This window comes from Athene noctua, chromosome 12 (assembly GCF_965140245.1).
Source record: "Athene noctua chromosome 12, bAthNoc1.hap1.1, whole genome shotgun sequence".
Lineage (NCBI taxonomy): Eukaryota > Metazoa > Chordata > Aves > Strigiformes > Strigidae > Athene > Athene noctua.
The window spans coordinates 13,909,718-13,924,565 of NC_134048.1; the positions used below are offsets into that span (position 1 = coordinate 13,909,718).

The 14,848-nt window shown below is 49.0% G+C and overlaps 1 protein-coding gene across 1 annotated transcript; it reads left to right on the forward strand.

The window, feature by feature from the left end:
- The first annotated feature begins 450 nt into the window (after nt 1-450).
- On the forward strand, nt 451-5,325 carry MSX2 (msh homeobox 2). Its single transcript, XM_074916113.1, has 2 exons — nt 451-805; nt 4,477-5,325. Exons 1-2 carry the CDS (start codon nt 451-453, stop codon nt 4,899-4,901), a joined length of 780 nt encoding a protein of 259 aa, XP_074772214.1. The 3' UTR covers nt 4,902-5,325.
- The last annotated feature ends 9,523 nt before the right edge of the window (nt 5,326-14,848 follow it).

Consider the following 14,848-nt stretch of genomic DNA (forward strand, 5'->3'; position numbering starts at 1 on the left):
TCATCAGCCTTAATTACCCCGGCGGCTTTTTTTCTTGCTTTGGTATGATTATAGTCCTGGACGGCTCCTTAATAGCACAGCTCCGCTGGCTGCTTGTGTCATTAACTCCTAATTCATTTCGGAGGGGACGGGGGGAGGGGGAACACCCCAAACAAATAAGCCCCGAAAAAAAAAAAAAAAAAAAAAAAAAAAAGGTTTCTACCCGCCCTCCCGCTCCCGAGCCAATGGCATGAGTCACCCCGCGACGTCAGGCCCCAGCGCGGGCTCTGATTGGTCCGCGGGGCGTTTACTCCACTTCCCAAAGGAGGAAAGAGCCGGGGAGCCCCCAGAGGGGGGAGAAAAGGGGGGCGGCACCGCAGCGCCTCACTCGCGCAGTCCCCGCGCAGGGCCGGGCAGAGGCGCAGCGAAGCTCCCCGGGCGGCCCCGCTCCAGCCTCCCTCCGCACCCGTGATGGCTTCTCCTTCCAAGGCGAAGGAGGTTTTCTCCTCCGACGAGGAGGGCCCGGCGGCCAGCGCCGAGGAGCACCACAAAGTCAAGGTGTCCAGCTTGCCGTTCAGCGTGGAAGCCCTCATGTCCGACAAGAAACCCCCTAAAGAGCTGCCGCTGGCCGCGGCGGGGGGCAGCGCCGACGGGGCGGCCGTGGGCACCTCCAGGAACCTGCTGCTGCCGGGCCACGGCTCCCGGGACGCGCACAGCCCGCCCGGGGCGCTTACAAAAACCTTCGACACCGCCTCGGTCAAATCGGAGAACTCGGAGGACGGCACGTCCTGGATCCAAGAGGCCGGGAGATATTCCCCTCCGCCAAGTAAGTGGCCGGGGAGGCGGGGGGCTGCGCGGGGCTGCGCGGGAGCCGCCGGCGGGCGGGGAGCGAGGGCAGGCGGGCACCGTTCCGGCCCGAGCCCCGGCCCCCGAGCTGCGCTGCCCCCCGGGCGCCGAGATGAACTGAAGCACCCTAGATATACGCCTATATGTTATATTTTCTATATGTACTTATACCTACGCGTGTGTGGTTTTTATACGTATGTTACCTATTTCTTCATATATATATTTATACAGTTCTATATTTATATATCTTATTATACGTGTCTATACAAATGTATAGTACTTTTAAAACCATAGAAAGATCAGGGACTACGGCGGACGGGCTCATTTTCCCGACACATGGCTCTCCAGTTGCCAGTTCGTCCACTTATGTTATCCCGTTGCAACGAGAACTGGAAATTCTCCTTGTTTCGTCCTCCCTTACACCAGACGTTGCAGAGCAATCCCTTAAACTCGGGAATTGTCCCTTCCAGCCTTGCGCTCTTTCTGCGCACTGGTTGCCGCCGCGGTCCCTCCTGGCAGGGGGTTTATTTCTCCCCCCCTCGCTGCACGCAGCCTGTCCAAGTTCCCCGAGCTGGGCCTGACCCTTTCAGCCCCTGCGATCTCTCCCGACCCCGTCCCCACAGCCTTAGGGACACGCGATCCGGAGGTGACAGGTCACTTCTTAAAACCCCGTTCGAGCCGCGCTGCTGTGTCTGCTCTGAACTGCATTTCGCTTTCGGTGAGATCGCTTTAGAAAAAGAAAAAAAAAAATCAAACGCTTAAAAAAAAAAAAAAAAAAAGCCCCCAAACTACCTTCAGGAAAGGGTGAAAAGCGTAGCCGGGCAGCTCTAGGCTTTCCACCTTCCCGTCGCCAAGAGCCTTGGCGGCCGTACACCTGTATTAGCAGATCGATCCGCTCTCCTCCACGCATCCCTAACTTGCCTGATGTAAATTAAATGCTCTGTTTTATTTAAATTAGTGACTTTACAGACGCGAACTGTTGAGCCGGGCAGTCTCGCATAATTTGCTCCTATAACCTAATATTACAAGAAGGAAGTTTAGTGTTATCACAGTTCCTTTTTTTTTTTTTTTTTTTTTTTTTCTTTTTTTCCTTTGGACAATCGTTTCGATTGGGCTTTCAACCGCTTCCTTTCCTTTGCGATTACCCCGAATTAATTCGATTTCTAACTTGCTGGGAGAAGTGCCGGGAGGAAAGCAGCTCACCCATGTCACTCCCTGCGCAGCTTCTGTTTGCGATTTTCATATACTCTCAAGTATCCTGGAAAAGCGTGAAAAGGGGAGTACCTGGACCCCCTTCTCTAAAGCTGCCCTAAATCCCAGACTTAGACAAGGCCTAATCTTCTCCTGATACCGTTTTTTTCCCCCTTCGAAAATCCTCCTCTTCATTAAAATCGGCGTTTCGTGAGATCTGCAAAATAGCTTTGTAAAGAACTTCAATAGCTCGAGAGTTCAGGTCCGGTGATTTCAGCGGGATTTGGGGAGAAAAATGATGATCGGGGAAGGGAAGGTCTTTCGGCCTCGATCATTTTCCTGATTTCCCACCTCCCGGTGCTCGGCTCCCTCGGAGCTGGTGTGACAGCAAGCGGCAATGACCGGTTCTCCCGCATAAAGCCCGTCTGTCCGTGGAGGGTTTTAACATTAGAAGCAACTCCTCGATTTATTGTTATTAATGTGACGGGTGGTATGAACGGGGGAAGAGCTGTAAAAGTCAGATTTTTTGAGTAACATGGAAAGGGAACCGTCTCCAAGTGATGATTTTTGGCCGATGTTGGCCAGAAAACAGGATAAACAGAAATAAAATAGCGAAACAAATCACTGCAGCAAGTGCCTGAGGACTGGCAGGGCACAAACGCAGTTCCAGGGTCTGCGGTGGCGACGGTCCCTGCTGCTTATCAGTCTGGCAGTCGCTTGGGGGATGGGGAGGGAAGAAGTCCGTGAACGTTTGGGTGTATTCCGGAGGAAATATTTGTCCGGGATTTAATTTAAAACCATGTTTTTGCGGTTTCCCCTGTGCGTAGCAGAAGTCGGGACGGGTCGGGCTAAGCCGACAGCCGGGAAGGCCCCGGGAAGGGGAAGGGGGGGGAACCCCCGGAGTGACCGGTCGCCCTTGTGAACCCCATCACTCCTAGTAGGACACCCCCCACACCCCCCCTTAGGTGGGTCTTCGGAGAACTCCACTTTAAGAAGCAGGTTGCCTTTGAAAGACGGAGTGAGATAGTGGGGTGATCGGTAGTGAATTTAGGGTCTATTCAGTGTAGTTTGAATTTAGAGCAGTTTTAGGAGTGAACCAACTGTCATGGTGAGCACTTTAATTATTAAAATGCCCTTATATGATCATAAGATGGTATTTGACAAGTCTCAGAGGGCTTTATTTTTCACTTTCAGTGTCTAGAAGAATAGTAAGAGGAGAAGTTTAACTTTTTTTGCTGTAGTTTTTTTCTCCCATCCCTTTCTGAAATTTTGAACACTTTCCTCGTGGGATTTTTTTAATTGCATGATATGCAGTTAAACAGCCTTGTGGTCCAGTTTATTTTTAAAAATAAAGAGGAAAGTGAAAAGGGTACAGAAAACAAGACATGCAAGTACTGACAAGAGTTTGAACTAGACTCTACAGCATGTACAAAATTTAGCAGCCTCTTGAGAGCAGCCTGTGTGTCACTTTCTGCATCAAGCTGGGGAGCCAGGGTGGCTTGTAATATGCCCTAGGAGTGATCCAAAACACAGCCAAATTGCTAAGCTTTTGAAGTCATCTGCACACTTTTTAATCATTCGTTAGATTGCAAAATTATTAGTGAAATGCAAAATGAGTCTAAAGACAAGTCAGCCGTGTGCCATCCTGGGCACGTGTGCCTAACCTGGTTGGGGTTATAAGGCAACTACAAAAGGCAGTAGATTTCCTGACTTGTATTGGCTACAGATGCTGCAGCTTTGTGGATTTCTTTTTTTAATTGGCAAATGTCATAAAAGCTAAATGTTGATTGAAAAGTGTGCTGCTTTCTTGTTTTTCTGATACTTGTTGAAAACCAGAAAATACTCCTTAAAGTTATTAAGCAGAGGAAAAACTTGCTCTCAAAGAAGAAATTACAAGAAAAATTCCAAAATTCCCAGTTATCTAAACCATAAAAAATTATCAGACACACTTCTTCAGCTGTCAGAAAAAAGATAGGGTTGACTTGTTGCTTTTGGTGGAGAAATCCTGGAGCGGGACTGTGCTGGGCTTGGTTCTTACACCACTGTCCTTTTATGAATCTTTTGCTTTTGCATATATGTTTGTCCTGTGCTTTGCTGGAGTTACTCCTCCCGTTCTGCAGCTACCAAGACAGCTATTTTGTGTGCTCTAGACCCCTATGATGTGATTCCTAAAGCCAGCTTCTGTGCGTGTATCTACAAATCCTTTGTGCCCTGTTTGCCTACAAACTGTCCTTTCCAAATCAGAGGCAAAATTCCACTTCCCAGGCCATCTGCCAGAGTCCTGTGAATATAAGTTGGGCCAGAAAAATATTTTCAGAGCCACTTGCAAAAGAGTCCCGTTTTGAGGGTATCACCTAGCAAGATGCTCCCTTCCCACCCCAGCCTTCTCAAGTGCAGCATCTCTCCAGAGCACCCACGTCTCCCTGCTTTTGTGATAACCGGCCTTTCCCTTCCTTGCAGGACACCTGAGCCCCACTGCCTGCACCCTGAGGAAGCACAAGACGAATAGGAAGCCCCGAACCCCGTTCACCACTTCCCAGCTGCTGGCTCTGGAGCGCAAGTTCCGCCAGAAGCAGTATCTGTCCATCGCCGAGAGAGCCGAATTCTCCAGCTCCCTCAACCTCACAGAGACCCAGGTCAAAATCTGGTTCCAGAATCGGAGGGCCAAGGCCAAGAGACTGCAGGAGGCTGAACTAGAGAAGCTCAAAATGGCAGCGAAGCCCATGTTGCCATCGGGGTTCAGCCTCCCTTTCCCCATCAACTCTCCCATCCAGGCTGCCTCACTGTATGGAACTTCCTACCCCTTTCACAGACCTGTCCTTCCTATCCCGCCCGTTGGACTCTATGCTACTCCCGTTGGATATAGCATGTACCACTTATCCTAAGAAGATCAGAAAGACAAAGTGACAGTGAGAGAGACTTCCTGGTGGATTGTGTCCAACCCTGAGAAGGCAGTACCCCATCCAGTACTGGCCGTTCTTTCTGCACACTTCTATCCGCCATCCTGAGCATACACGAGTTTGCGTTAGCAAAGCAAGTCATCCTGTATGCTATGGGTTGGGTGGCTTCTGAGAGTGCTCTGAGTGCTCAGAGTCTGATCCTCAAAGAAAAAAAAACGTAAAAACAAACAAGCAAAAAGCAAAAAAGAAAAAACATTTGAGCAAATGTAAGGGTTTTATACAGTGCACGTAAAACCAGAATAAAAAAAGAACGGGTGAAAAAGCAATCCCATCTTCTGGAGGCAGAGATTTCCCGATGCCTTCCTGATGGGGCCAAACACATGTTTAAAGTAAGAAGAGTGCATGCCCTAAACCCACACTCTGAGTCGCCATCGCTTAATATGAGGGCAGGGGGGAGGGAAATAAAAAGGTATAATCAAAGTTTTGTTGTTTGGGTTTTTTGTTTTTTGTTTTGTTTTGGCTTTTTTTAAGAAAGCAGAGCCCTTAGCTAGAGACACCGTGTAAATAGAAACTAGACCCAGTAGAGTCTGAGTGAAGTTCAGAGCCAGCAAATTCCTGCATTTCTGGGGGTAGGGAAAATTTTTGCATCCCAAACCTTGACAGATGTTTGCAACAAGATGAGCATCAGGGCCCCTAAATGTAGAGCACAGCTTTATCCACCATTGGCTCCTGTAATGCCTTTATCTGTATAAATAGCTTCCGCGTTTGTAAAGCACTGTGAGGGGAGGTGAAGTGCAAGGGAGGGTTATTAGGCAGTCTGGTCTTTATCTCTTCCTATTGGCGTGCTTAGAAATTTTTGGCTACAGCCAGGTAATCTTGGCTCTGCAATGCTCTTTGAAAACCAGGAGAGAGGGAAGGAAGCTTTCTGGGGAAACAAGACGTGGGTTGTTTCCACAGTGGTGGTGAGCAAAGGATTGTTGAACACTTCTGGGAGATGTTTGGGGTTTTTTATTAGTATCTGCAACAGTCTGTATTAAATAGAAGAACCCCCTGAGTCTTCCTCTCCTTCCCTTGCTAAGGATGCCAATACAAGTGACTCATGCTTCAAGGCCTTAAGAGAGATCCAGGTATCACAAACAAACAACCCTACTAGGAGGACGGTGGGGTGCCAAGAGACTGCGTAACCTGTCTGTCCCCGTGGGAGCTCCCCAAGTGCTGGCAATATCTTCCCCAGGCTTCTCCTTGTATCTATTGTATTATGTGTATTATTCTTGCTAAACTTTGTGAGAAAGTTATTCCAAAGGCTGTGGATCACTGAAGGCAGAGCTTCTCCTGGATTTATTTTCTTAGCATGTTGTTGTGGAAGAATTTAAAAAAAAAAAAAAAAAAAAAGCAAACAAAAAAGCAGAAAAATGAAAAGGAAAAAAAAAGGCCACAAGGTTTTGCTGGTTTTGGTTTGTTTTGACCCAGGCACTGTCGTCACCTGGGACCCACTATAGATAAACTTCCCTTCTCCCTTCCCTTACCCCCAATCTTCCATTATAGGAAAGTCCCTTTGAAAGGGATGCCTTGTACAATTTTATATATTTTATTGAAGATTTATTATTTCTTATCTCTTATTTCGAATTAAATTAAAAAAGAAAAAACATGTTTAATCGCGTGTGGGTCTGTGAGTGTTTGGAGTTCTTTAAAAAGTAATTTCTCTCTGTGTGTGTTTTGCACTGCTGGGTCAAGTTCAAAGGAATGTTTGGATTGCCTTTATGATTATTTCCCCTTTCTGAATCTGAATTAAAGCCAAATTTGCAGCACATGAAGGTGAATTGCAAGTCAACAATTCAAAGTCGAAAGCCAAACCTTTTATGAGGTTTCCTTGTTTTTAACAACCGCTTTTAGGCGCCTCTGTTCTTTACAACATCATACTCTGGTGATGTTTCCATCACTTTTCTTAGCTCGTGTGCCTTTCTCTGGTGCTCAGGACTCTCCCTCCGACTTGCCTTTCCATTGACCTCAAATCTGTGCTTTAGTGGGAGACTAGTCTTGACCCTTGTGGTAGTTGGGGGTAATTTTGTCCAGGTAAGACCTGGCAGGGACCCTGCAATACTTCAGTACACTTGCATCTCAGGGCTCCCATATGTTGTCAGCCTTCCCAGAGTTTTTGGGGCAGCCTCCCTCAAGGGATGTGCTCCTGCGCTGCCAGGAGAAGAGATGCTGGACTCCCCCCCGCCCCCCCCCCCCTTTCTGGCGAGGGAAGCTTGGATTTGCTCAGATAAGAGGGGTGCACGGGAGGTCAGGGGTAGTTTGCCATGTTACACCCAAGGCCCATGCTGGTCCAATGTAAATTTTGTTGTAGGAGGCTTATTCGGATTAGGAGTGACCTTTGGGATCCCAATTGAAGAAGAAGGTGTATTTGCCTCTGTTGAAAGAGCCGGGCGATTTAACCCGGCCACGCTCCCAGCTTGCGCAGGGGAGAGCTGTCCTCCGCTCCGGCCTTGCAGCTCTCCCGGCGGGCAGAGTCCCCCCAGCACCATCCCCGCCCGACCTCCGGACCCGGGGAGCAGCGCCCAGCACCCTGCCAGATCGGGCCTTCGCTGTGCGAGGAGGAAAAGGGCGAGGGGGGGTGGGTGGGTGGATGGGACACACACACAGGACCCACTTTCCGAGCTGGGCTGTGAGGAGGGGGCTGCAGGCTGAGTTAGCGGCTCAGGGAACTTCGGGCATCGCGGATCCTGCTCTGCTCACCCCTCTCCCGGCTCCGGGAAAAAAAAAAAAAAAAGCAACCCACCCTGTTAACCTTCCCGCTTCGAAACTGTAGGGAACAAAGCTGGGGGAATCTAATCTCCATGCAGACTTTTCAAATTAGCATTTACTGCCGCATAAAAACCGGAGACAACTGCTTCTTTCTCGGGCTCCCTCCTTCTGAAGTATTGCCCCCCTAATTCCAAGGCAGGGTGAAGCCCCCCTCATCCCTATCCTTCCCCGTCCGATTGTCCCGAGTGCTTTTTTAGCTGAGCTGGGCCGGTTATAAATAAACCAGCGGTATTTTTTAACCTTCAGTATAAATCAGCTGTGTCAGGGATTACAGCTAAATCTTTTCGCTGGAAATTCTTTGAGCGCAGGAGCTTTGTGTGTGTTATGATAGATCTTTAAATGGATACAGATTTATTGCAGAACACAAGGGTGTTGAAGGAAAAGCTTCCAAATCTCGGTTACAACCTCTGCTATGGGAAAGGCAGGACGGATCCGTGACACCTTCCCCGAGCTTGCGGATGGCATGACAATTCACCCTGCGCCCATTATTAACTTGTTCCAATTAAAGCCTTCAGAAAGGCCGAGTTAATTGAGTATTATATTTTATTAGGAGGGAGGTGTCAAGCTTTACTCATGAGACTTCATCATCGGCCTAATGGGAGCTGCCCCGCAGGCAGATCTGTAACTGAATAAATTACAGCAAGGCAGGGAAATCAGAATGCTACCATTAAAAGCGATGCACTTACTGAAATTCCTCCTCCACTTTCGCAAGAGGCTGCGGAGGTGTGGCTTTAATTAGTTATTTTAATGCAAAGTTAAATTGTTCCCAAAGTATTTTCTGACACAAAGCAGATGCGATGATTAGAAGTTGAGTGAGTCTGAAAGGAGTTGGCATCTGTTCCAGGTACATCTATATATTTTAAATTTCCAATAGAAAGTGAAAAATAATTAGAGCAATAAATAATAAACATTAAAAACAACGCGATAAATTATCCCAATCCTTAAAATCCCGACTTGCTGAACGGCGGCTCAGGCCGGCCGGGCACGGCGCAGCTCTCCCGGGACCTTAATTCACGAGGTAGGGATTTGTTGACATAAACAGTTAGGAATGGGCTTCCTGACTCGCTACGGCCAAGCGTTCATTACCTAAAGCCACGGGCGCTCGGAGCCTGCATTTCATGTTGTCACGTTGCCTTGTCAAAGCCCGGAATTCCTGCATTTTATGGGAAAGGAGGAAAACTCGCTGGCTGCGGCGCGTCTGGGAGCCGGCGCGCCCGAAAGCGCCGGGGTTTGATCTCCGCCGGGAGCCTCGCTGGCTGCGCGGCCGCGGACAGCGGGCACCCAGCTCGGCGGGGCGGTGGCGACCCGGGAGGACCCGACCCCTCGCCGGTCTCCAGGGCCGGATCGCCGGGGAGGGAACCGCTCCCGGCCGGGCACCGGCTCCCTGCACCGGGGAAGGCTCCGCGCCGCAGGGACTCCGCGCAGGAGCGGACACCTGCTCCGCGGATCCCGGTGGGGGGTGGGGGGGTCGGTCCGAGGCGCTCAGCTAACCTCCAGGCCGGGCAGATTTGGGTGTCAAGCGGCGTCCTGCATCCCTCCCTCGGCTCCCAGCCCCCCATCCTGGCGCAGGCACCCGCGCACCGGGGATTCACACGCAGACACGCACCGTGCGGATACGCGCGCGTGTGTGCGCACCCGCGCATCTCCATAGCTGTGAGCTGTACATTGCAGATCTCCGTACGGTGCCTGTGCGTCCCGCACGCCATAGGCACCCCGACGCCCGCTTTGCGCACACCTGGGGCAGGTTTTTTGGGGGTGAGTGCTGGACACGCACGGCAGGAGGAGGAGAGCCCACGGAGGGCACGAGAGGGTGGGTGACAAAGGACGACCCATCCGCCCACCTCCCCGGTCCCCCCGTGCCGCCCCGAGGCTGCGGAAGGAGGCTCCAAGGCACGCACTCGCCCCCCGGCTGCGCGCAGCTCCCGCGCAAGTAGCCAGAGAGTCCGCGGAGCAGCTGCGGTGGATCCAGTTCCCACCGCCCCCAGGGCTGTTCACATAGGGAAGTTATCATTTTGTTTTCTCTAAAGTGTATTTCCCCTCTCTATTTATCCCCGGTTTAGTATCCTCGCAGACTAACGTGTATGTCCTTAGTTTAAAAAAAAAAATAAAAATCGTTAAACGGGACAAAAAAAAATCTCCACAAACAAACAAAACCCGACGCTTCCCCCCAGCGTGACTGGATTTCTCTCGTGCCTAGGATCGATCACGGAGATTTAAAAAAGCCTTTTCCAGGGGTCATTTCTCGAAGTTAACCTACTTTCAGCAGTGCCCATATTCTTTGCGTGGGAAGTCTCTCTCGCAAAATAAAAACGAAGCGGTTATCCCGACTTTTTTCCTTTCCAGAGTGGGGGCGGGGGTATTTTTCCAAGGAAAAGCATTAGGGGTCTCAGGGAAAGGGCAGAGCTCATCCCCGCATTGGAAAACCCAGGAACGAGCCGCTACACGGTTCACGCTCCTTTTCGGTGCCGGACGCCACCGCGGAGAGGGGGTTACTTCGGGGTCTTTTTATTGTTGTTGAGGTTTTTTTGGTTTGACTCCCTTAGTCCCTCGGTGTGTGTTTCCCACCGTAATCCATACGGCGTTTGGCGGGTGCTACTAGCAGTTCCCAACTAGTTGCACGAAAGGAATAAAAATCTTTCCATCCATTATATTTCAGTCTTTTAACACCAGAGCAATTCTGTCCCTGCTGTTTTAGTGGAAATACCGGTCTATAAAGCTGCAACTGCAGTATATTTTAAAACGCTACCATTTTTTTTTTTTTTAAGGGGATTGGAATAATTCTGCTTTGCTTGGGAAGGGAAAGTTTCAAGCAATGTATATACGCTGAATGTTTTATAACACTGTTCAAGGAAATTAAAAACATTCTGTGATATTCTTACTGTAAAGGCAGGTCTTTTTTGGCAAAATGTTCTGTATATGTATTTCTTAGATTGCTGTGTTTTGAATAAGCAAGAATCTCGTAAAGAAAAAAACATGTTCCTTAAAAGTATGAGCTACCCGTTTTATTAAACTGATTATGCCAGCGTTCAACTCAAAGTTTGTTTTAAGTAGGAATATTTTCCCAGACGTGTAATGGATTGCTTGAAAACAGAATTCTTTGCTTTTTAATGACCTGTAATGGCCAATTCATTTCAACTGCGCTTATCAAGGTGCTGTGTTAAATAACAAACCGGTTCTTGAAAACAAAAAAGTCATAATGAAAAATAAGCAGTCAGAATAATCTCCCATCTCCGAGCCAAAAAAATGCAATAAAATTAATTTAAGACTGTCAAAACATCAAAGCTGAGAAAAGGAGCTGCTAAAATAATGTCTCTTGATAAGGAAATAATAAAAACACACCAAAAAATGTCTACTCAATAAACTCCACTGGATTTGGGGGTCTGTGCTATATTTTATTTGGTGATGAAAGCACTTTGATGTCACTGTATTCCAAACAATTATTATTATAATTTTAAACAACCTGGTGTTTTCCATTACTAACGGCTTACGCTTTGAAGTTACACCTCATAATTTCTTAAATTAAATAAATCATTTTAAGTTTGCACTGGGAGCCTTTTAATAGCAGAGAAAGGAATATCATTATCTTATTGAGAGGCAATTGCAGTGGCTCCAGTTTGGCTGTAGCTGGGGGCAAAGTGGTGCACTATAACAGACATACTTTATTAGCCTCCCATAACTCTTGAAAGAACATTTTTATATTTTCTTTGATTCCTCCCCCTCCCCCTCTTGTTTTAAAGCTGTCCCAACCTTTAATTACTGCCTAATATGAAAAGCATTATTTTTTAATGCTGTGTAATTTACCAGAGGCAATAGGCCAAGTTAACAATTGTTTATTAGGGTTGCTGTTTCACACAGGGCAAAGAATGCTGTTCCAAACCCAACTTTTCATGGGTGGTTGCACTAATTAATACAGTGTCTGAGACTCCTAGGGGGTTTTTAATATTAAAGCCTATGGGGCGGAACGGTTTTTAGAAGTCCAGCTCCTGCTGACGTCCTCCTCCCCTCCCCAATGATTTCTGCTGCTTTCAAGCTGTTTTGATCCGAGGGAAAAGTCGGCAGGCAGGAGGGGAGCGCCCTCGGAGCCCCCCCGGTGCCCCGGCGGGGGTGGCACCCCGCGCCCCACAGAGGCAGCGGCGCCCGCCCCAGCCCCAGGCGCTGCCCCGCGGGGTCCCCGCTGCCCGCCCCCCGCCCCCCCCCCGAGGGTTTTCCCCCCCTGCCCTCTTCCCTCGCTTTGATTTCTCCCGTCAAGTCGCTTTGGCTGTAATTTAGGATGAGGCGGGCGGTGCCGGCGCGGTGGCTCCGTGCGTACGGCGGGATCCCCGAGGTCTGGCACCGCGGATCCGGGAGCTGCCTGCGCCCCCCCTTTTCTGGTGGCAAGCAGAAAACTGGGCTGCTTCGGGCTGTGGGTGTGTGTCTTGGGGGGTGTGGGGGGTTGCTTCTCCGTAGCTGCTCCCAAGAATTTAACAGGGCTAATTCATGAGATCTTCATGGCGCAGCAGTCAGCTCAGCCAAGAAGAGCAGTGCTGCGACCTCTCCCAGGGCGATGATTTGAACCTGGATTATCTCTGTCCCCCAAACCTCCGCAGGGCCCCTGCACCGGCGGGTACTACCCCCCCTCCCCGGGTTGCAGGGGCAGGAGGATGCTGCGGACAGGGATACCCCTCACCCCGCGCCGGGCTGCTGCCCCCCTTAAAGGGAGACACGGGACATCCATCAGCTTGATAAATGGGGGTTACTCACTCCTGTTCTCCCTGCTAGTTTATTTTCTTAAACTACCGGGCAAAAAATGTAATGACGGAGCAGACAAACACACTAACAAACAGACGACAGCTTTATGGATGGAGCTCAGCTCCGAGGGCTGAGGGGTATTAAAATCCGAGTTCCGTCGCCTTTGCCTATTCTCGCTCCAGCTCGGGTCACTTTAACCTCTTAAAAAAAAAAAAAAAAAAAAAAAAAGGAAAAAAAACCCTCAGCCTTGGCTGAGTTTTAAAGGAGGAGACACTTACGGATTTATTTTATGGGCTGACCAGGACTGTTCTCCCTGCTCCCTTCGCCGTTAGCGCAGCTCCTTTGCAAATCTAATCTGCTCGGCTCCTTTGCTATTTTTCATGTTGAACCCATGCGTTTCTCCTCTAAGCCTTTCTCCTTTTTGATGTAGCGAGTCAATTGAAGAATGTTGGTCTCGGTTATCAATCACCCAGCTGGGGCTTAAAGGGCTCGGGCTAATCAGATTTAATTGCTCATGTAGCGCCACTCCTGCCCTGGGCCACGACCGACTTGCTCAATTAAACCCCAAATACCTGCAATCAATAAATAAGGAATGACAACACGTTTAAGGGATTTATCCAGCAAAGGAATTGAACTGGAAACAGATTACAACAGAAAAAGGCCCTTTTATAATTAAACGTACACCTCTTACAGAAGGAAAAGCTATGTTTAAAAAAAAAAAAAAAAAGTAAGGAAAGAAAAGATAAAAAAGAGAGATCTTGTTTCTTGTTCCCTTTGCCTGGGGAAAGGAGATGCGGGCTCTGCCTTGGGAGAGGCCGTTCCCGATCACTATTTAGCTGATCTATAGCCCGGTAAATCCCGGAGCCCTGTGCGGTGCCGGGGCCTCTGCTGCGGGCAGCGCCGACGCCACGTCCCGCTCCGCGGAAAAACCCTCTCCCCCCCGCTTTTCCCGTGTCATTCACTGCAGCGTGCGGCCACTGAGTCAGCTTTCCCCTTAAAGGCGTGTTTTCTGTTCAAAGATCCTGGCTAGCGGAGTGAGGCGTCATCGCTTTTGACGACGTGAAAATGTTAGTTCTGATTGCCTTAAAAAAAAAAAAAAAAAAAAAAAATTTGCACTTCCAGCCTCTTGCTTGGAACATAGTAGTAATTGACCGAGATCAAATAACGCTGAACGTGCATAAATAATAGCTTTTGGCATATTTGTCATTCCATTAATGTTCTTTTAAGAACTCTCTGAAAGTGGCAGATACAAAAAGGGTTTGCAGTTAATATCAGAACATGTTACTTCGAACCATCCAAGCATGCTCTTGTCCAGGGTTTCCGCACCGGCAGTTGCTGTCTTTTATTGGGATTAGGCTGTAAAATTGCCCTTTCAGCAGATCTGCTGTCAGGGCTCATGGAAAGGGCAACAAGGGAAAAGAAAGCGGAGGGAGAAGCTGGCCGCTAACCTGGAGGAGTCCGAGCGAGGCGCTCCTGCTCTACAGTCACGCTGCTCCGAGATGGATGTGTCAAAGCTTGTGATCTGCAGAGCTTTGCTCAGCTCCGCTCCCAGCGCCTGAATCGGGGTCCCTCGGTGACACAGAGAGCTCCCTGCACCCCTTGGGGAGAGCAACCCCACTAAGCTGGGCAGGAAACCAGCTGGGACCACGGTTAGGGGGTGGTTTTTAGCCCTAGTCCCAGGGGGCGGAGCGGGTTCCCCTACACCACCCAACACAGCAGCTCAGGGCAGGATTTGAGCTGGGTGGACAGTTCAGAGGGAATTGTCCATCTGGGGAACTTCTCTCCCTCTGCACTCCTCATCCACTAAAGAGCTCAACTCTGAGCTTTGCTCCAGTTAATCATATCTGCTAATTACTCTGCAAGTGGTCATCTTCTGCACTAGGTGTAGGGGGTGATGCTGGCAGGACACACCTGAGTCCCATACTGGTTTCCCATGGCTCCCACTGGGATACAGACTAACCCTAATGCAAACCTGCCTGTAATGGTGCCACTCCAGAGCTGCTTCTGCACATTCTGTGGTTGATATGTAAGACAATCTTTGTGGGAAGTGAAGGTAAAAATCTTCATAGAAGTCAAGGTGTTGATTAAAAAAACCCCTCAACTGTCAAGGGACTATTTCTGTAAGGACTTCTGTTTGTTTGTTCCTTAGCTTGGTTTCCTAAGGAAGCCAGGATTATATGATCAAACTGTTACAGCCTTTTGAACTCCTGGGCCAACTCCAATCAAAATTGACAAGGGGGCAGAGGTCTTAGAAATAATCAGGTTGCTGTGATTTTCAGAAAAATAGACTGCTGGATAGCAGAGAGACAGATCCTGCTAAATCCCTACTAAGGCTGTAACCAGAGCTCAACTCTTAAGAAACACCAGAGAAGCTAAATGAGAGTGAGCACATTACA

Bases quoted from the DNA above. Each gene is read 5' to 3' on its own strand.
- MSX2 (XM_074916113.1), top strand. From the start codon at position 451: ATGGCTTCTCCTTCCAAGGCGAAGGAGGTTTTCTCCTCCGACGAGGAG. The intron at 806-4,476 runs GTAAGTGGCCGG...CCTTCCTTGCAG, and splicing joins GAGATATTCCCCTCCGCCAA to GACACCTGAGCCCCACTGCC.